At 42.6% G+C, this 22000-nt stretch overlaps 1 protein-coding gene across 3 annotated transcripts in view; it reads left to right on the top strand.

Moving 5' to 3' along the window:
* KIF13A (kinesin family member 13A) overlaps window positions 1–21158 on the top strand; it is a 209641-nt gene extending 188483 nt beyond the window's left edge. For 2 of the 3 annotated variants that reach the window (XM_047101542.1, XM_047101541.1), the window contains 8 exons: window positions 27–119; window positions 433–585; window positions 2095–2172; window positions 4700–4747; window positions 5823–5934; window positions 7113–7264; window positions 15489–16277; window positions 19533–21158. In XM_047101542.1, the coding sequence (XP_046957498.1) occupies window positions 27–119; window positions 433–585; window positions 2095–2172; window positions 4700–4747; window positions 5823–5934; window positions 7113–7264; window positions 15489–16277; window positions 19533–19553 (1446 nt within the window). In that variant the 3' untranslated portion in view covers window positions 19554–21158. Of the gene's footprint in view, window positions 1–26; window positions 120–432; window positions 586–2094; window positions 2173–4699; window positions 4748–5822; window positions 5935–7112; window positions 7265–7739; window positions 7845–15488; window positions 16278–19532 lie in introns of all 3 variants that reach the window. The other variant, XM_047101544.1, reaches the window with a different exon arrangement.
* The last annotated feature ends 842 nt before the right edge of the window (window positions 21159–22000 follow it).

The following is a 22000-nucleotide window of genomic DNA, read 5'->3' as shown; positions in this document are numbered from 1 at the left end:
TAATTCGGTTTTCCTTTCCTTGGCAGAGTTTCACCCAGAGTTTGAAGAGGAGAATATCGTTGAAGAATATACTTTATTCCTGTGGTGTCACCTATGAATTAGTATCCAATATACCAAAGGTAAAATACATATTACTTTTTAGAAATATCAAAATACAAGTATTGGAGGGGTGCCTCAGCGGCTCAGTTGGTTAAGCGTCTGACTCTTGATTTCAGTTGAGGTCTTGATCTCAGGGTTGTGAGTTCAAAGCCCCTCATTGGGCACCACATTGGGCTCTGCATTGGTCAGGAAGCCTATTTTTAAAAAAAGAAAGAAAGAAATACAGGTATTGGAGAATATGTTAATTCTTAGAACATCTAAATCACTTCCTCACCACAGTTTGGATTAAAAGATGACTCACACAAAAGCATTGTCATTGCCTTGTCCTTTCAGGCAACAGAAGAGATTGAGGACCGGGAAACACTGGCTCTCATGGCAGCAAGGAGTGAAAACGAGGGCACTTCCGATGGGGAGACCTACATTGAGAAGTACACGCGAGGCGTGCTGCAGGTGGAGAACATTCTGAGTCTTGAACGGCTCCGACAGGCAAGTAACAGCAGTATCTGGACCAGAGGATGAGATCACCAGCCCTTTCCCCTCCACATGGACAAAGATGAATTTATTTACCAAACACCTTCACTCTGAGTCTGTGAGAGAAGGAAGACTTGAGTAGCAGTCTCATTAGACAAAGTAGTTACTTTGAGGAGCGCCTGGGTGGCTCAGTCGGTAAAGTGTCCAGCTTTGGCTCAGGTCATGATCTCACAGTGTGTGGGTTCGAGCCCCGCATCAGGCTCTGTGCTGACAGCTCAGAGCCTGGAGCCTGCTTCGGATTCTGTGTCTCCCTCTCTCTCTGCCCTTCCCCCACTCACACTCTGCCTCTGTCTCTCAGAAATGAGTAAACATTTATACACACACACACACACACACACACACACACACATATGATGTAGTTACTTGGACAAAATAGTATTACCAAAAATTAAAATAATGTCTACATTTTATCAAATACTTCCTCTGGAAGTACTGTGCCTGAGTGATTTAAATACAGTCTTTCATTTAATCTGCAAGATCACCCTAGGAGGGAAATAAACACTGTCACAATCTCCTTTGGTAAGTGAGAAAATTGAGGCCATGGTAATAAGCTAACCCGCCACAGGCTACACAGCTAACAAGTGGTACAAAGTCAGTTGTAAACCTTGGAGGGCTTGACTCCTAAGTCCACAGGTGTAACCACATGCTATTACCATGTCCCTAATTTTGGGGTCCAGGTTAACTTCTGTAACAACAACGGGACATTCAGGTGAATGTAGTCTAGGTAGTAGAACTCTAAGACAGGAATTGTCATCCATGGAGGCAATAGTTGAAGTTACTGGAAAGTGCCTTGTGAGCAACAAAAGTACTAAGATTGGCATCTGGGGGCGCCTGGGTGGCTTGGTCGGTTAAGCATCCGACTTCGGCTCAGATCATGATCTCACGGTCCGTGAGTTTGAGCCCCGCGTCAGGCTCTGTGCTGACAGCTCAGAGCCTGGAGCCTGTTTCAGATTCTGTGTCTCCCTCTCTCTCTGACCCTCCCCCGTTCGTGCTCTGTCTCTCTCTGTCTCAAAAATAAATAAACGTTAAAAAAAAAAATTTTTTTTTAATAATTAAAAAAAAAAAAAAGATTGGCATCTGGCAGAAAACCCTTCCTTTAGTGGGAGTCCCACCAAAATTGCTGCATGAATAAAGTACAAACAGCATAAAAGTTGACTGTGGTTTTGCAAATGACATCTATACTTACGGGTACCTCTGCGTTTTCTCTGCCTACCTATGTAAAAAATCCACACCATAAATCAGTTCAGCAGTTTTCTTGGTTTTATTTATGACAGGCGTTTTTGGTAGGTTAAGGAAAAAGAAATGAGTGGGGTACAATAAAGATCCCAGCTCTTGTAAATTTGGGAGGGAGTGTGGGGTCAAAACGATGCGTATTTCTATATTTACTAAACGTTCCACACTAAATGTATGTTATTTTTGTTATCAGAAGGAAAAAAAAATAAATGCTATCGTGAAATTTTACAGGCGGTCACGGTCAAAGAAGCACTGTCCACGAAAGCTCGGCATCTCCGGAGGAGCCTAAGCACGCCAAACGTTCACAATGTAAGTGCACCCTGCTGAGGCTCTGCGGAGTCCTGGCCGTGTGTCAGGGTGTGGGGGCGGTGCGTAAGGGGTCTGGAGTCAGGCGGGAGTAGGCCCTGTGGGCCTCCCACAGGAGGTGTGGGCATCCCGCAGCACCAAGCCTGTCCTCCCCTAGGGAACCACAGCAGAGAGCGCTGGTATGGTCACATGACTGAGCCTTTAGTGGGATCTTACGGATTCCTGGTCATAGAGTTATGTCCTTGAAAGAAGTTTCTTGAGACATAAATGCATGTAGTTGGTTTGAGGATGGCAGAGACAGCTAAAAATCCTGGCTGCTGCTCGTGAGTCCGTTTCTATGCCCTGTTCAAGCTGCCCTGGTGGATTCTACTCGGCTGCCCATCAGTGTGACAGGGCTCCAGGCACCTTCATGTAGACACTCCTCTAGTTCCTGGTCTCTCCCCTGACCACTGGATTCTGTTCCTCAACCGGTTCATCTGGAAAATCCAGTTGACAGAAACTGCTTCTAGTGCAGAGGAACACTGTCATGGGAAGAAAGGACAGACTAGGGCATGGACAGTTGCAAAGCAGTCTCTTTTCCAGAAGCAGCAGGGTGTAAGATCCTGCCAAGGAAAAGCACAACATCCTTGCCTTCCTCCTCTCCAGAATTGCCTGGAAGTGATTGAAAACATGGCGGACATTGATAAAAGTTGTCATACGGCAGGCCACAATGCAGCCCCAGACAATCCCTATAATCGTTTTTTTTTTTTTTTTTTTTTTTTAATGTTTATTTCTGAGACAGAGACAGAACATGAGTGGGGGAGGGGCAGAGAGAGAAAGGGAGACACAGAATCGGAAGCAGGCTCCAGGCTCTGAGCTGTCAGCACAGAGCCCGACGCGGGGCTTGAACTCACAAACCGTGAGATCATGACCAGGGAAAACCCCTAAGAGACAAAATACACCCTCTGATTGCAATGTACAAATTGTTGTGATCCTGATTCAGAGTTCATTGAAAATATTTATGAGACATTTGAACACTGGAAGATATCTGATACTATTTAGGAATCCCTTAATTTTTTTAAGATGTGATAATGGTACTATGTTTATGTTTGTTTTGTTTTTTTTAATCAAACTCATGACCCCAAGATCAAGAGTCACGTGCTCTTCTGACTGAGTCACCCAGGTGCCCCTGTGGTTATTGTTTTTTTAAAGGGAGGAGGAATTCTGTATTTTTTACAGATTCACAGAGAAATATTTATGGATAGATAATTTTTAAATTAAACAAAATCAGAATAAAAAAATGTTAAGGTAATAATAAATGCTAGAGCAGAATCCTAATAAAGAAGGAAATAATAAAGATTAGAACATAGGTGTATGAAATAGAAAACTAACAATGGAATCAACAAAGCTGGAAAGCAGGCTTTTGAAAAGACTGGTCAAATGCACTGACTTCTACTTAAGTTTCATTGGGGAAGAAAAAATACTGGGATAATAATTCAAATATTATTGGAAATAAAAATGGACATATCACTACAAACAGAATGGAGATTTAGACAGCATTAAGAGCAAACCATGAATAACGTTATACCAGTAAATGTAAAAGCTTCAACAAAATGGAATTTTCCTACAAAAACCGAATCAAGAAGACAGAAAATCTCAATGCAGTTATCACCATAAATGAAGCCTAAATTCGTGAAGAGACAGACTGTGTTCATTGATGGAAGCACACAGTGTCAAAAGAGTTGGCACATCTCCTTAAACTGATGTATAAATTTCCCACATAATCTCCTATAGGATTTCATAAGCTGACCCTAAAATTGCTATGGAAGAGCAAGTGGAAGGCACACAAACCTTATCTGCAGCCCAGGGTTTCCATGCCTTAGTATAACTTCTAGAGCGTCTCATAGAAACATAGGATGGGGGCGCCTGGCTGGCTGACTCAGTCGGTAGAACACGTGACTCTTGATGTCGCAGTCATGAATTCAAGCATCATGGATGTAGGGATTACTTAAATAAATAAACAAACTCAAAAAGAAACATAGGATATATTTAGAACTAAATAATGCCGAAATTGTATACATGTCAATCATTGTGGGGTACAGCTAGAGTGGTACTTAGGGACCGTAACAATAATTTATTTCATTATAGTTTGTAACTGACAAAAATTGGAAGTGGCCTACATATCTATCTAGAATAGAACAAATAAATTATGAGACTAATTAAAAAGACCATGGTAAAATACCACTTTTTTTCATTATAAAAATATGCAAAAAATATATATTATGTGTGCATATAGTAATACTTTTATGTATAAGATGTGCATATATTTTTATGTGTACATCCATTTTATGTATATAAGTAACTATATGAAGCTGGTGTGGGAATAATAAACCCCAAATTGAGGGTAGTTGTTACTCCTGAGGACTGCAGAATAAAGAGGGACGTGAGAAGGTCATACAGGTTTCAATTGTAAATGCGACACTACATTTCTATATATGTAGTTTATGTTACACATATGAACTACGTTGATAAAACCGTTGCTGTCTTACAGGTCTCCTCCAGCCGACCAGACCTTTCTGGCTTTGATGAAGATGATAAGGTGTGCATTTACCATGGCTAGATTATTAACAGAATCTAAGTCTGAAAATTTAGGATATCCTGGTGTTTTGAAAATCTCAAGATTTCCTATCTCAATCTTATTCAGATTATTGTCTCTACATGTCCATTTCCAAGTTCAAATAGTGGATATGAAATTACCGTGCACTCAGTGTTACGTTGTAAGTTAGCATATTTGCCGTATCAAGCTAATACTACACATAATTGAATATCTGTGTGTTAACGGGTCTAACTCAATGCTTTAAGAAGGTATTATATCTACCCTAGCAAAATCAAAATTATTTCAAGTAGGTAAAATCGGGGATTTAAAATTAAGGACGTATTACAACATCACCTTACTCAGCAAATATTTCTTGGAACATATATTGTATATATGTCCCTATGCCAGGGACTAAGTGATTCAAAGAATAGAAGCACAGATTTTGCCCTCAAGAAGTTTAAAATCTAGTCTTTAGTGGCAGCCAACTCCTGAGAAGTTGGAGTAAGATTAAATAAACTTATATGATACATACACGTTTTCTCTCTCTAGTATACCCATATCTTATGCCAGTTTGATACTTTTAAATCTCAGGCATATGGAGTAGAGTAACCATACCACCTAGTATGTCTGGGGCAATCCCAGTATATGCCTGCTACCCAGGCAAAATTATCAGTGGAACCATTTCACCCTGAAAAGTGTTTCATTGTGGTCTTTAAATTACCCAGTCATCCTAGATAACGCACCAAATTTATAAAAGTGGCTGCCTCTGGGGAGGAAGGAAAATGAATGGGACCTTAGAGGTTCAGGAGGGGATTTTACTCTGTTCATAATGATTTTATTAAGTCTTGAACAAACATGATACAGGATTAACATTAACACTCTAGCTGTATCTTGGGTATGACAGTATTGGTCATGTTATTCAGCCATTCATACACTTCTATATGTTGGAAATATTTTACAATAAAAATAAGGAAGTGCACATACTGCCTTTAAAAATTAGAACAAAACTCAAATCTGGGCTTCATTTCTCATTTTTAAAGGAACTTAATTGCAGTTAACCCATGTCTTTTCCTTGTAGGGTTGGTTAGAGAACCAATTAGACATGTCTAACTACAGCTCCAGTTACCAAGATATAGCCTGTTATGGAACTTTACCCAGGGATTCGCCTCGAAGGAGTAAAGAAAGTAGTGGTGAGATTGTTTTTCCATGTTCTTTCTTTATAATTTCTAGGAAAAGCATGGGGCGGGGGGATCCTTTTGTAAGTGGCGTATAATAAGATAGGAACCTGAAATTCTTAGTGGGCTGGATGTTTCTAAACTGTCTTCTTGAATAGAATATGTCACATTCACTTATTTGATTTCTTTTTGCTTTGTAGCCAGTATATCTTCCAGATAATAACAATAATCGGCTTTTTGTGTAGCACGTTAGAATTTTCAAATCCTTTTTCCCACATCATTTCCTGAATTTGAAGTCAGTTTTGAGATGCACACAAATCTTATTACATTATGGTTAGACTTCATTCTTTACCAAAAGACTATCTACCCGTGTGATGTTTTTGTACTCAAAAGATTTTTACAAGAAATTTTTGATTCCCCGAGCGGTTCCAAAAATGATACCAGAAATGAGGTTGATCAGTGACAGCATTATTCCTTAACTGTGTAATCTTCCAGTGCCCTGAGAGGAACAGCATTCTCTGAATACGTAAATCAGCTTATATTTTACCTACTAAATGACACTGTACCAAAGAATTGGGAAGAAAGTACAGGAGGAGGAAAAGAGGCCCTAAACGGCCAGAAATGAGTGAAAGCAAGAAAGAGGAATTGTTCCTCAGCCATATGGAGCCAGAGTGGCTTGGGAGAAAAGGGGCTTGCAAGAAAATTTATACAGGATCCATTCATTGAATGTTTATTGAGCCTCCACTTGCTATATGCAGTGAAAGATACAAAAAGGTACCATTCTAGATCCTAAATTCTAACTGTGGAATGAGATACATGGAAAATTAGATAATAAATGATAAAGAGCCCAAATGCATGTACGGACAGTAGCGTCCAGGAATTCAGAGCATTGGAAAATCAGCATGAGTTGAAATCGCTCTAATAGGTGGTGCTTCAAGCTGGATCTTGAAAAGAAGGTAGAAAATTTAGTTTCTGCTTTCTTCGATGCCGCCCAGTCCTTTGATGACTCTTTGTGACTCGGTAGATACATCTCCATTCTTGCCCACATCTGTTTGAATCGTTAGCCAAATATCAGCATGTTAATTTCTTTGTTACACCAGATCCTCCTCCTCTGGCTAGGTGATGACTGTGCTTCCTGTGCGCTGGTTAAAGTGCTCTGTGCCTGTGAATTCATGCCTGTTTGTCCTTCCCAGGTTGTACATCCGAGAACCCTCACGCCTTAACAGTCAGTCCTTTTAAAGCATTCTCTCCCCAGCCGCCAAAGTTTTTCAAACCCCTGATGCCTGTAAAAGAGGAGCATAAGAAAAGGATAGCTCTTGAAGCGAGGCCTCTTCTAAGCCAGGAGGTAAGTACCAGAGTTCTCTGTACCGCGTAAAAAAGAACAGAATTGTGTTGCCTGGGGAGCAGCGACAGTGTGCATTAACAAGCTGGGTGCTGCGTGTAGACACGTGTGGGTCACCCAGGGTCACGGGGGAACTTGTTGTGTGTTGTTATTGCTGTTATTTTCTTTCTGCTTACGGCTTTTCAAAGTATTTTTTTTTTAACGTTCCATGTGAGAAAGATGTTCCCTAGGTGTTTGGAAAATAGGATGGGCTTTTTTTTTTTTTAATTTGATAAAACCAGTTATGCTATTTGCCATTAGTCTGTGTAGTCTTGTCAGACTTCATCAGTGGTTTTAACTTCGGCCTGCGAAATCTCCGCACTACTCCTGTGGAATACAAGTGTTTGTGTTGCTTTGCTAACTTGCACGTACTTAACCGTGTATTTCGGCTGTCGGCGTCTTCTGTGTGTGATGCATCTGTGTGTCTTAACCTTTGCAGAGCATGCCTCCACCTCAGCCACATAACCCTGGCTGCATTGTGCCCTCAGGAAGCAATGGCAGCAACATGCTACTAGAGCACAATAGCAAACGTGAGAAGAAGATTGTAAGTTCCAGAACCATTTCTGTCGTATTGCCTGGTGGTGGGTTTTAAGGCCCTTTCACAGACAATCATCCAAATCCTTTAAGAAGAAATTAAGATAATGTATTGGGTCTTTCTCTCTCTTTTTTTTTTTTTTTTTTTTAAGAAAACAATGTGATCACTGGTAATGAAATGTTGCATGAATGTGGCCATGACCTTTGATTCTTCTAAGTGTTCATTCTATTTTATTTATTTATTTATTTATTTATTTAGTATCAACTTGCTTAGAAAAAGGGGAAAAGGCACTCTTACTGATTCTAGTCTTTGAAAAGGGTAACAAAGAGATCGCTTTAACTGATTCTGGATCTTTCTAATGTGTCTCTGCATACTGCCCAGATTCTGAAGTTAATCTACCTAGAGGAGTTGCACTTACTTGCAGTGAGTAATCATGCACTTAGCTGTGGGGATGTTTGAAAGCTCCTTTCGTGTCGCCTGATGCTCCCGCTAAGCTGATTCTGCAGCTTGAAGCCGTGCTGCAAACCCTCACTGCCCCCGTTACCGCCTCAGCACCTCAGGCGGCAAAATAGGTCCCAACCCCCTCAGTGTCAGGCTGGCTCTTGGGATGGCTTATCTGTATTTCAGCCACAGGTAGGTTGAAACTCTGCCTGTAAAATGCCCTTCCCTAGCTCTTGGTTTTCTAATTACACATTTGCAAATCTTTTTTAAGACGCTGTTATACCAGGCACGGGGGATTATATGTGATACCTCAATTTAAAAATCAAACTGTAGGGTGCCTGGGCGGCTCATTCGGTTAAGCGTCTGACACTTGGTTTCAGCTCAGGTCATGATATCACGGTTTGTGGGTTCAAGCCCCGCATCAGGCTCTGCACTGATGGTGTGGAGCCTGCTTGGGATTCTCTCTCTCCCTCTCTCTGCTCCTCCCCTGCTCATGCTCTCTCAAAATAAATAAACTTAAAAAAAATAAAATAAAAAACAAACTGTATTCCCAGACCTGGAAACAGTTTTCTTGTGTCTGAGCTTTCACTCTCCTGTGGCTTCCTGGGCTTTGAAAAAGTAAAGCAGCTTGGAACAAGACAGAGCTGGTTGGTGTTTCCATCTGAGGACAGTCTGATCCGTGGGCAGCCCGTGGGAGGTTTCCTTTCCCAGCTGCACATGTCAGACCTGGTCCAGAGACTCCGGGGTGTGAGGTCCTCTAAAGGTTCTGAAATGGGCTCCTGCTGCTCACTGTGTGAACCTAACAGGAACTTAACCCGGAATGCAGTTGGCCATGCACCTGCATGCTTGGAGAGCTCACAGGCCTTAGGAAATGACCTTCTCATTCCTCCTGTCTGTGGAGGACAGAAGAAAAGGCACCATTTCCCCCTCCCCTCTGTCCCTCTCCCCACCATTGCTTCTGTGTTCTCCCTGCCCCTCAGTCCCAAGTCTCCACCATAGTTCCTGCTGGAAAAGAGGGTGAACATCAACACCTGCCCCTACATCTCTAAATCCTAATATGTTGCTCATTCACTTACTTGACCTCCCTGCTTAATTAATAAGGCTGCAGCATGGGCTGAAAAGGCCAAGTAGCTAGCTCATGACCCCTGCAAACTCTCTGGCTCTCTGGCTGGTTGGATCTGTTGGATGATGTGGAACCTACCACCATGATGCATGGGTAGTAAATTTAAACTTCTTGTACCAATCCATTCTGGTAGAACACACCATCAGGAGACTGCTGGATGACCCTTCTGGGACTACCCAGCAGATGGTTTCACTGTTGATAGAGTTTGCCTCTTCATTATTTTCTTTACTTTCCTTGTATTATTTTTACATAAAACCCATTTCAGGACTTTTAGCTAGCAGAGGGTAGGATGGAACTGGCTTCTCTTAACCCAGCAACTCTCAAGCAGCACTTAGCCTCTGTGTGGTTGCATGCACCTTGAAGTCTACTGAGTAGGGTTTGAGGGTACCATTTTTATTGCTGGAAACTTGAGAGAATGACCTCTACTCTCCTTAGAAATCTGGCACCAAACAATAATGACAAAATCTTTAAAAAAGGAGAAAGAGGGGTTCCTGGGTGGCACAATCAGTTGAGCGTCCAACTTTGGCTCAGGTCACGATTTCACAGTTCATGAGTTCGAGCCCTGCATCGGGCTCCATGCTGACAGTGCAGAGCCTGCTTGGGATTCTCTCTCTCTCCGTCTGTGCTCCTCCCCAACTCGATATCTCTCCTTCCCACCTCTGTCTCCTATATATATATATAAAATATTTTTTTAAGAGAAAGAGGGGATCTTGGCTGCTTAGTCAGAAGAGCATACGACTCCTAATCTTGGGGTCATGACTTTGAGCCCCACATTGGATGTAGAAACTATTTAAATAAATAAAACTTGTTTTAAAACGTTTTTTTTTTATTTTTTTTAACGTTTATTTTTGAGACAGAGAGAGACAGAGCATGAACGGGGGAGGGTCAGAGAGAGGGAGACACAGAATCCGAAACAGGCTCCAGGCTCTGAGCTGTCAGCACAGAGCCCGACGCAGGGCTCGAACTTACAGACTGTGAGATCATGACCTGAGCCGAAGTCAGCCGCCCAACCGACTGAGCCACCCAGGCGCCCCTAAAAAGTTTTTTTAATTAAAAAAAAAAAAAAAGAGAAAGAAATCTGTCTCTGTCTCCTCATCTCTGAAACTATTGAACTGCTTGATTTATTTCAGATAGTCCTGGCTTTTCCAGGATGTTCTGGTAGATTTTAAGGGTATTGCTTGATCTGAAGTTCTAATTCTCTGTGGGAAGCTTTCATTTTATTTCTCCTCTTACAAATGGACATACACTGCTTTATCCTTTTGTTTCCCATTCACTCTCTTTCCTTTTACACTCTTGAAAAATCCGAGGGTGAATCAGTGGTTTGGTCTCATCAATGGAGTTTGAAATAATTTCTGATAGTTTCAAACAGAATATAGTTACATATAGCTAGCCTTGATTCTTTTATTTAAAAAAATTTTTTTTAAGTTTATTTATTTTGAGAGAGAGTGCATGCACGCAAGCAGGAGAGGGGCAGGGAGAGAGAGAATTCCAAGCAGGCTCTGCACCACCAGTACGGAGCCTGATGTGGGGCTCAAACCCACAAACTGTGAGATCATGACGTGAGCCAAAATCAAGAGGCGGATGCTTAACAGACTGAGCTACTCAGCTTACTGAGGCTTGATTCTTAAAGCACAGTGTGTTGTCTGATCAATTTGGGAAGATACACAAATGTACTTCATGTCTTGTTTAAATAACATAAAGGCAACAACATGCCTTTGGAGTCTATCTTTTTAAGTCATTAAGCAGAGAGAAGATTAGAAAGGAAATCACTTCTCCCTCCCTTGGGTCTTGCATAGACAGCATATAGTTTATTTCTCCGTTTTACAGATGAGGCTCATGCCCAAAGTCTCGCAGTTAATGAGAGCATAAGAACAAAGGCTCCATCATCCCTCAGCACAATTGGGCTGACCCCAAGGACTCCAGATGCTCCCCCAAATAGTGCAGTTTTAGTTGCCCTACTGCAGCTGTTTCTAAAAAAGGCTGCTCGCCTTTTAGTACCATGGACAGAAGTACTGGGGCCCTAGGCTGATACAGTCCTTCTGAAAAGAGACCATCTCCCTGTGTGGACAACACAGACCCCATTCCATGTGGAAGTAAAAGTGACTTTGATCAAGTGAAACTCCTTGCCAAGAGTCACTGCTTTAATGTGGGTTATGATACCTTCTTAAAGTCAAGGTATGTTGTCTATAGGTAAATATCAGCTGCATGAACTGAATTGCAAAAATCAAATCATGAAGACTGTAGCTATAGAGAGACTTGAGGACTTGACTCCATGCTTCACTTTTGGGCAGGGTTTTAAACCTTTTTGTCCTTAAGACATAGTAGGAAGGTGCTTAGCTTAGTCTCCTTGAAGATACAATGATAAATATTTCTGGAGTAGAAAGTCTGTCTAACCAAATTCCCTTATGGCACAGTTTAAGCCAATTTTAAGTCCCGTTTTTTCTCCTTGAAGGCAATAACTCAATAAGCCTTCAGTCTGGTTTACATGTTGGGAAATGTTTAATCTCTACTGAGTTTTCTTTTTCATTTTTGAAATAACTTGCCCCAACTCCTCTAGCCTCTCTCTTTGGGTCATTCCCCTTCCCCAGTCCCATCCCAGGTGCAACACTATGGACTGATCCCTATTTGAACTTAATCTCTTGGTGGTTTTGTAGACTCTTCAGTTTTATTAAGCTCCTTCTAGTCCTTTAGGAATAACTTTTTATCTTTGTGAGTTTGATAAATGTGTACCTGTTTCTACACAGTAAACTATGATTGAATATTTCATTCAGCAAAGTTGTGTTTTAGGGTGACACGCCTTTCCTCGGTCTTGAGAAGACATAACTTCAGGCATAAAAAAGGGCTCCAAGTTACTAATTCTCATATTAAGATTTGGTTTTCTTTTCGACAACTAACTTTTCAGTAATTAATTGCATCAGACATTCCGGGGCTTGGGGAATTATATTTCTTTGCCAGCTTCAGTCAAAAGGAAATATAAAGGGGGGGAGGCACTTGGGTGGCTCAGTCAGTAAAGAATGCAACTCTTGATTTTGGGGTCGTGAGTTTGAGCCCCACATTGGGTGTAGAGCTTACTTACAAAAAAAGAAAGAAAGAAATCTAAGGATACAAACACTAGAAATTCAATTTTGAGTCTAAACATGTCAAGTAGAGGGACATCTGGATGGCTCAGTCAGTTAAGCATCTGACTTTTGGGGAGCCTGGGTGGCTCAGTTGATTAAGCATCTGACTTTGGCTCAGATCATGCATGATCCCATGGTTCGTGGATTCTAGCCCCATGTCAGTCTCTGTGCTGACAGCTCAGAGCCTGGAACCTGCTTCAGATTCTGTGTCTCCCTCTCTTCTCTGCCCTCCCCTGTTCAGGCTTGCGTGTGCGCACACGCTGTCTCTCAAAACTAAACATTAAAAAAATAAATTAAAAAAAAAGAAAAACAACCAACTCTTGATCTTGGGTCAGGTCATGATCTCGTGGTTCATGAGATGGAGCCCCACATGAGGCTCTGTGTTGACACTGAAGAGCCTGCTTGAGATTTTCTCTCTCCCTCTCTCTCTGTCCCTTCCCTGATCACGCGCACTCTCTCGCTCTCTCTCATGCTCTCGCTCTCTCAAAATAAATAAACTTAAAAAAATTAAAAAAACAAATAAACATGTCAAGTAGAGAATCAATAAAATACGGGCAAAAGCCACTGATTGAATTCTGTCTAGTCTTTGCTCCTTTCCAAACATTCCCCCCTCCCCCTTTTTTAATAATGCTACTTGATTTAGAATGTAGCTAAAAATAAGGTGGCGAGATTAGTGTTGCCAAAAATTTTGTTTTGCTAATTTTCTGGAATTTTTACCACTGATATTTGATACTCATTCACCTTTGTTTTTTGGGTTTTTTTGTTTTTTTAGTTTATTTATTTTTGAGAGAGAAAGTGCAAGTGGGGGAGGGGCAGAGAGCGAGGGAGAGAATGAATCCTGAGTAGGCTCTGTGCTGTCAGTGCAGAGCCTGATTCTGGGCTCAAACTCACCAACTTCGAGATCATGACCTGAGCCAAAGTTGGACGCTCAACCAACTGAGCCACTCAGGTACCCCTCACCTTTGATTAATAGCCATGGAATTAAGACAGCTGATGCTTTTGTATAATTTATATTCAAGTTATTTTAAAATCTAAGGAGCACTCAGAGAGAAACTTCCCTGCTCATTTGGTATCTTCTGAACCTGAGAGTTTTGTTAAAAGAGCTGTTGCCATTTGAATTTTAAAGAAATGTTTGGAAAGAATTTAAGAAACACATTGTTTTCTGTTCAAAATTTAAAATCAATTTTAATTGTTATACCTAATTATAATTTTTGAGTTATACAGCTTTTGAGTATTTTATATATATTATATATATAATAAATATATAAATAAATATAGATCTAGCACAAGAAAAAGGAAAAATAGGAAAATATTTCCTCTTTGAAATACAGTGAATTAATTTAATGTATAAGGCCAATAAAATAATTGTTACTTCTGCCAGATGGCATTTTGAATTTTGATAAAAAGATATATTCTTAATCATGTATGTCAAGGAAACCTACCATATGTTTTTATACACTTCCAAATTGTCATTTAACTTAAAAGGCACTACTGATGTTGCCATAATTTTTTTTGGTGATGTGGCCTAAGTATCCTTTGTGTCAATAAAATGTAATAATCTCAAGTAAAAAGAAAAAAAAAAACAACTAAGAAGCACTCAAGACTATTAAGGTATTGATTTAGCCATTTAGCATCTTACACAAAAGAAATTATTATTGTAAAATTCAGTCGATGAAATTTATGTTAATTTGTGAACTGCCATCTCCCATATCCTTCAAGCATGTTCTTCTTCCCCTTCCCTATCCCCTCTCTCTCCTCAACCTTTTGAAATGATACTTTAATGAGTAAGGTTAACGTTTTGGTTCCAGGTTTTTACAGTCTCCTTGCTTTTACACTGAATGAAATTTCCATCCACCAAAACAGGGTCCAGGATAGTTCTAAGAGCAAGGACCCCAAATCCTAACTCCATGAGGGCCGGAACCATGCCTGGTTTTGTTCAATGTTGGTATTCCCAGTTCTTGGGACAATGACTGGCATACAGTGGATGCTTGATGAATACTCGTAGAATGAAAGGCATGTTTTCAGAGAAGAGGAATATTTGTTTATGAGGTTAATTAGAAATGACTAGATTGTGTTATCATTTTTTTTCTTTTTAAAAGCTCTACATCCAATGTGGGGCTTGAACTCATGACCCCAAGATCAAGAACTGCATGCTCTACTGACTGAGCCAGCCATGTGCTCCTTATCATTTACATCTACATGTTTTATGTTGGTTTCCATCAAATACAAAAGAGACAGACTGGGAAATGGAGAATACCCACTTCTGCATATATACCAGTCTTCACAAACAGAATTCTAAAGCTACTTGACAAAGGAGATTTTCATTTAAATCTCAGTCCCTTCCTCATCTCTGGCCAAATCCTCTATCCACGCTTCTCCAAAACCCTAAAAAGCATTCATCGTTAGACCGACTGTTAGTATTTTACAACCTTATAGCATTTAGTGTAACACCAGGAATGTGTGTTGAAATCATGTTCGTTGGCCCTTTCACTGTTGGGATCTTTATTTTACTGCCCTCCCTCCCCATAAAATAGCTCAGAAACCTTATACAAATTACCTTGCTTACCTGCGCTTGGCTTCCCAAAGCAAGGATTGTAAGAACAAACGAAGCGGCACGTCTTCTCTGCCCCTGGCTGTCCCTCTCCTCATTTAATTAGCAAAGGGAAATCATCACAACTGAAAACTAATCATCAATTAAAATGAATTAAGAGTCCACTGCACTTAAACCAGGGAAGGAAACATTTCTAATTAGCAGGGAGTGAGCGCAGAATAAATAAATCTCCTACATATTAGGTGGGTTTATGTTCACGGATCTCTGAGAGTATTGTACTTGGGTCCACCGTAGGTGACAAGATTTAACCAAACTCAGGAACACTACACATGTGAATGCCTTTAATAGGAATGTATTTAAAACTCGACAATAAAGTCGCCATAAGGAGCTAATGAGTGACTTTTGCTTCATTACTATAGGACTCTGAGGAGGAGGAAAATGATCTGGAAGCTCTTAACAGGAAGCTGATAAGTTCACAGCCTTACGTGCCCGTGGAGTTTGCAGACTTCAGTGTTTACAATGCCAGCTTGGAGACAAGGGAGTGGTTTTCTTCGAAAGTAGATTTGGTGAACTCAAGGGTCCTGGAGAAAGAAGTGTCCCGTAGCCCTACCACCAGCAGTATTACCAGCGGCTACTTTTCCCACAGTGCCTCCAACGCCACTCTGTCCGACATGGCGGTCCCTTCCAGTGACAGCTCGGACCAGCTAGCCATTCAGACAAAGGATACAGACTCCAGTGAGCATTACGGACCGTCCCTTGGGCATGATTTCAGGCCGTCCTCAAACAAAGAGTTGACAGAACTAGAAAGAGGCTTGCTTAAAGAGAAGATAATTATGGTGCCACTCAAGGAAAACAGTGCCTTAGCCAAAGGGAGCCCATCACCCCAAAGCATCCCTGAGAAAAACTCCAAATCCCTCTGTAGGACTGGCTCCTGTTCAGGGCAGGATGCCTGCTCCAGCCGAAATGGCCAACCAGTCAGAGAATTTTGCCCCAGGGAAGTGACCATAGAGCACACCACAGATATCCTTGAGGACCATTCTTTCACAGAGTTTATGGGTGTGTCCGATGGGAAAGATTTTGACGGATTGACGGATTCTTCTGGAGAGCTTTCAAGTAGAAGAAACCTACCCAATAAAATGGACAGGAAGAGTATCTCAGATGGGCCGCAGGGCCTTGCCCAGCTGCATTCCTCAGCAGAGAATGAACAGGTAATAAATTCCAGAGGCAGTCCTCTGTGTTCTGTACTGTTGGGGAGCCTGCCTGATTGTGCACCGACCCCCAGAGGTGCTTCACCACAGGACTTAGTAGGAGAGGTTCACTCAGATGCTTCTGACGGGGAAGATGGGCCCGCTGGAGCGCAAACTCACTGCTGCCCAGCTGGCTCTGTGCAGTGTCTGATGGACGATGGAATATATGGGACCAGTGGCTTTTTTTTATAACTTCTTTAGGTAAATTAATCTATTTTTTATTTATTTCTGAGAGAGAGAGAGACACAGAGCATGAGTGGGGAAGGGGCAGGGAGAGGGAGAGAGAGAGAGATATAGAAAATCTGAAGCAGGCTCCAGGCTCCGCAATGTCAGCACAGAGCCCTTCTTGGAGCTTGAACCCATGACCCATGATCTCACGAGATCATGACCTGACCTGAAGTTGGATGCTTAACCAACTGAGCCACCCAGGTGCCCTGGACCAGTGGCCTTTCTAACAGGCATGTGGGTTGGTGACGAATTAAGCATTCACATGACTAAAGATCATTCAGTCTCATATTCCGTTCCCTGAGATGTCTAATTACTGGCTATCCCAAGGCATTCAGGTAGCATTGGCTGTATTTCGTGAAATCTGTGATTTCTGTAATTACTAGATAAACCATTATTTTATGTATCACTGCAAAAAATACTTCCAGTGAAACCACATTACATTAGTAAATGTGTAAGACACATCCCAATTTCAGAGGTGTTAAAAAGGGCGTGGAGGAAGGGAGGCATGCATAGTAGAATTGATTAAAAAAAAAACGTCATTTAGTGCCCATAGGTAAAAGCATGTTTGGGGGAAGTATAGGTGAATTCCCAGAGGAGTTGAAGTTTGGGCTTTGGAAGTGACCAGGTTGGTTATAATGTTTAATTTTATAGTTTAATAGTTTAATTTTTTAGTTTAATTCCTAAACTAATGGAACAGAGTGGATGTTTGCTAACACTCGTAAGGAAAATAGCAAATTATAAGATAATAAGATAATAATAAAATAAATAAGAGATTATCCACTTCTGGGGGCTGGGCTCCTGAGAGCCACCATTTCTTTCCATCCAGGGTCACTGTTTTGGTCCCACATCCCCACTGCAGCTGAGTGAGGGATATGGGAGGGCCAGAACTTAGCAAAACAAAGAGCAGACAGAACTAGAAAAATAATCTAGAAAGATATGATGCCATTGGTCTTGGCTTTGCTGAGGAAGTTATTCTGGTTTGGTGGCTTTCCCCCCCACAAGCTTTACCCCCTTTTCATACTAGCCCTTAACATTTCCGTGTGTAGTCACTTACACAGCATACTCCTAAATAAACTGCAAAACCCAGACGGTGATTTCTTGCAATAAAAACAAAAGACTTTCTTCCCCCAACATAAGACTAAGAATAAAGTTGCTTGTTACTGTTCTTTGCCCATGAAACAACGACCCGTTTGTTTAAGAGCCTTTGGCTTCCTTTGCTCTGGTCTTCAGGCAGAATCTGCATTGCTGGCCTGGATCAGCCTTTCGGTCCTTCCTCCGTGAAGTCCAAGGGCTAATTCTAATGCTTCTCAAACCTAAGTGTGCAGCAGACTTCCCGAGAGGTATTGAGGGTGCCTCTTCAAAATTCAGGTTCCCGGGAGCCGCTGCTCTCCTCCGCTGACCCACTGCTTCAGTGCAGTGCAGAGCGGGGGGGTCTGTCTTCAGAGACCCCTCTGCTGCAGTGATAATAGGGGGCGGCCACGGGCTTACAGAAGAGGAGGAGACAACAATCCCTCCCCCTTGTTCCACTGATTGGATTACATAGAACCAACAAACGGGAACAGGACCTGATTTTTGTTTTCAGAGGCTCCACAATAGTGTGTTCCTGCCAAAGATCCTGCCTTTTAAAAGTGGAATTTACAGGGGCGCCTGGGTGGCTCAGTCAGTTGGGCGTCCGACTTTGGTTCAAGTCGTGATCTCACGGTTCGTTGAGTTCGAGCCCTGCATTGGGCTCTGTGCTGACAGCTCCGAGCCTGGAGCCTGCTTCGGATTCTGTGTCTCCCTCTCTCTCTGCCCCTCCCCCACTCACACTCTGTTTCTCTCTCTTTCTCTCTCTCTGTCAAAAATAAACATTTAAAAAAGTTTTTGTTTTTTTTTTTAATTTTTTTTTTTCAACGTTTATTTATTTTTGGGACAGAGAGAGGCAGAGCATGAACGGGGGAGGGGCAGAGAGAGAGGGAGACACAGAATCGGAAACAGGCTCCAGGCTCTGAGCCATCAGCCCAGAGCCTGATGCGGGGCTCGAACTCACGGACCGCGAGATCGTGACCTGGTTGAAGTCGGACGCTTAACCGACTGCGCCACCCAGGCGCCCCTAAAAAAGTTTTTTTAATAAAAACATAGAAGTGGCATTTACAAAAACATTTGTTGTATCAGAGTAACATGGGATTATGGTGATTTGTTTTAATTTTTTTAATGTTTATTTTTGAGAGACAGAGTGTGAGTGGGGAAGGGGCAGAGAGAGAGAGGGAGATACAGAATCCGAAACAGGCTCCAGGCTCTGAGCGGTCAGCACAGAGCCCGATGCGGGGCTCGAACTCAGGAACAGCAAGATCATGACCTAGGCTGAAGTCAGACGCTTAACTGACTGAGCCACCCAGGTGCCCCTGTGTTTTTGTTTTTGTTTTTGTTTTTAATTTTTTTCAACGTTTTTATTTATTTTTGGGACAGAGAGAGACAGAGCATGAACGGGGGAGGGGCAGAGAGAGAGGGAGACACAGAATCGGAAACAGGCTCCAGGCTCCGAGCCATCAGCCCAGAGCCTGACGCGGGGCTCGAACTCACGGACCGCGAGATCGTGACCTGGCTGAAGTCGGACGCTTAACCGACTGCGCCACCCAGGCGCCCCTTGTTTTTGTTTTTGTTTTTGTTTTTTATTGCTTTAGTGTTTTTGTAATACTCTTTGGTTTTAGTAAGTTGTGACAACACTTTTTTACTTTAACTCTGGGTCTTCTTTCTGTCATCACTTTTGCCAGAAGCTTCACTTCGGGGCAAGGTTTCTCCTTTGTCTAGTGTGAATCCTAGAACAGGATTCCATAATAAAGCGGATCCTGTGGGTCCCTTCAGGGAGAGCCCCCTGAGTGGGTGATGTCTGGCTGTGAATGGGCCCTGTGTGTACGTGGGGTGTGTGTGTGTGTGTGTGTGTGTGTTGGCATTGGGGGGAGGGGGGCGGGGATCAGGAGCTCGAACTCACCAGGGTCTGCATTCCAGGGCAGCGCGAGCACTCGGTGAAAGCAGCCAGCGCCTCCCCGCAGGCCACGGCATCTTCGTTGCGGTCTGCCTCGTGAAAGCACCAGCCCCATCTGTAAAACATGCTGCGGCCCAGCCGGGGACCCCAGACCAGCGTGGAGAAGCCAAGCGCTTCGTGGGCCACCTGCCTTCTCCTCCCGAGCTGGGAGAAGCTGGCACTTTGTCACTCGGGGGAATCGGCAGCCTCTGCTTTTTCCGGAAAGCCAGAGAACCGAAAATCCTGGATTGAATTAAGTGGCAGTATTTTTGTTTGCACTTATTACTACACACACCCACTGTGTAGAAACCTCCACAGATTCAAGCGAACTTTATTCTTGTACAATTTTAATCAGTTCTTACTGTAGAATCTGGAGTCCATGCTCTTTTTTTTTTTTATAAATAATATATATGATGTATATGAAATGTATATCTATAGTATGTCTGTTTGGAGACAGACAAGACTGCACACGAAAATGCAGATATGAGTGGTTTCTAGAAAATCATAAGGTACTGGATTTGGTTACAAAACCACTTAGGTAATCTCTTATACATGAGCAGATGAAAAAGACCTGATTGCCTAAGAATGAGGTTGCGAATCCCTCTTTGCAGAAAAGGTTACAGAATGCCGTTCTTTACAACCAAAGAACTTACATAAGACTGAACGTTTTTGCTGTCCCCTCGTTTTGTGTGTACATATATGTCTGACTGTGAGTTTGGTGCCACACTCCTCTTGGCTACCAGGCCACATGTAGCTGTTCTGTGTCCTGTTTCATAAAGCACACTGAAAAATCTCACAGCTATATTCCTTAGTCTTCCACCCGGCCACCGCCTGCTGGTGCGACGTTTGTAGGGTAACTGTTGACAATGCCTGGGGCTCCGACTCCAGCCTTCCTTACCCCAGGGTTGTGGTTCGGCCTGGCCAGCAGGGGGAATTCAGAGAGCAGTATTACCGTTAAGAGAACACAAGGACATGCCCGGAGTTGGGTTTGGGGAGGGGAGGGGATGTTGATTTTTGTCTTTTTGTGGTTTTTCGTTTTGGATCGGTAGCTTTCGTCGTGTGGTTTTGCTGTTGTTAATTTTACTTAAATTCTGGGAAACACTGAAGGCATGGGATGAGCTATTAAGTTCACAGGTGCCCGCTTCACCGTGCTCGCAGCAGATGATAGAATGCAGGTGATCCTGCTGTCCACTTCTTCATTGGCAGGGTTCTCCTGGTAACGGAGACGTCGAAGGATTACGCATGTGGAAATTTTTACAGAAGTACTTTTTGCGCTCGTTCTGTAGATGCCTGTAAAATCGGTGTGGATGTACAGCAATAAATGTGTTGTGGGAGAGAGAGAATGTGTACATTCTCTAAGTTTTTCTTTTCAGTTCTTAGCATCAGTCAATGAGTAAGATTTTGGAGACTTTAATGAAAAGCTGCTGTTGATGACTTTTGTGTATAGTGAGCCGACTGTAGTATTCTACTATTGTCTGTTTAAAAAGAAAAAGAACTGTAATTTATATCCCCTTTCAACTTTATTGTATTTAATTGGTACAGATTGTGTGTGTGTGTCCGTGTGTGCGTGTGTGTGTTAGAATACAGACTGTCTAATTCAGATTTTAAAACATCGGTTGTTTGTCTTTAATAACCCTGCCAATTAGCTTCAGATCTAATTTCCCGTATTGGTACATATATATATGTGTGTCTCCGTAGCTTGAAGGGTAATAGTAACAGCCAATGTTCAATAGTAACAGCCAACCGTACGAGGCATGGTTCCCAGCATTTGAAACATAGCATCTTGCTTAATCCTCACAGCAGCGGATGCCATAGGTGCTGCTGTTACATATTAGGTGTTTGATGATGGAAAACCGAGGTCAGAGGGGTGGGTCAGTGGGACGGCGACAGATCCGGGATTCAGCCCGTGCTTCCATCAGTCTCCTCCCCGTGTCGTGTCTGTGACGTATCATGGAAGAAGAGGCCTCTGACGACAGGGCACCTCCAGAGTACGGAGGGGGCTGTGCTGAGTCTCACGACTTCTGAACTGACGAGTGCGACACCTGCAGCAGACAGAACGAGGGGTGTGGGACGTGTCCCCCGCGCACAGACGAGTCTTTGAGAGCAAGTAGCAGTGTCCTGCCAACTATGACATAGTGGCTAATGACAGCTTAATATGAAAGGTTTATCTTAAAAGGGTAGCACACAACATTGTCAGAAAAATCTCCATGGCTCACAGTAGCCTTTCTGAAGAGGTCAAGAATGAGACGTAGTCAGGGCACCTGGGTGGCTCACTCGGTCAGGCATCTAGCTTCTGCTCAGGTCATGGTCTCACAGTCTTCGGGTTTGAGCCCCACGTGAGGCTCTGTGCTGACAGCTCAGGGCCTGGAGCCTGCTTCGGATTCTGTGTCTCCTTCTCTCTCTGCGTGCCTCCCACCCCCTGCTCATGCTCTGTCTCTCAAAAAATAAATAA

This window comes from Lynx rufus, unplaced genomic scaffold (assembly GCF_022079265.1).
Source record: "Lynx rufus isolate CCGP_SWC_20201006 ecotype Redwood Valley unplaced genomic scaffold, mLynRuf1.p SCAF_6, whole genome shotgun sequence".
NCBI lineage: Eukaryota > Metazoa > Chordata > Mammalia > Carnivora > Felidae > Lynx > Lynx rufus.
This window is presented reverse-complemented; position numbering and strand designations above follow the sequence as displayed.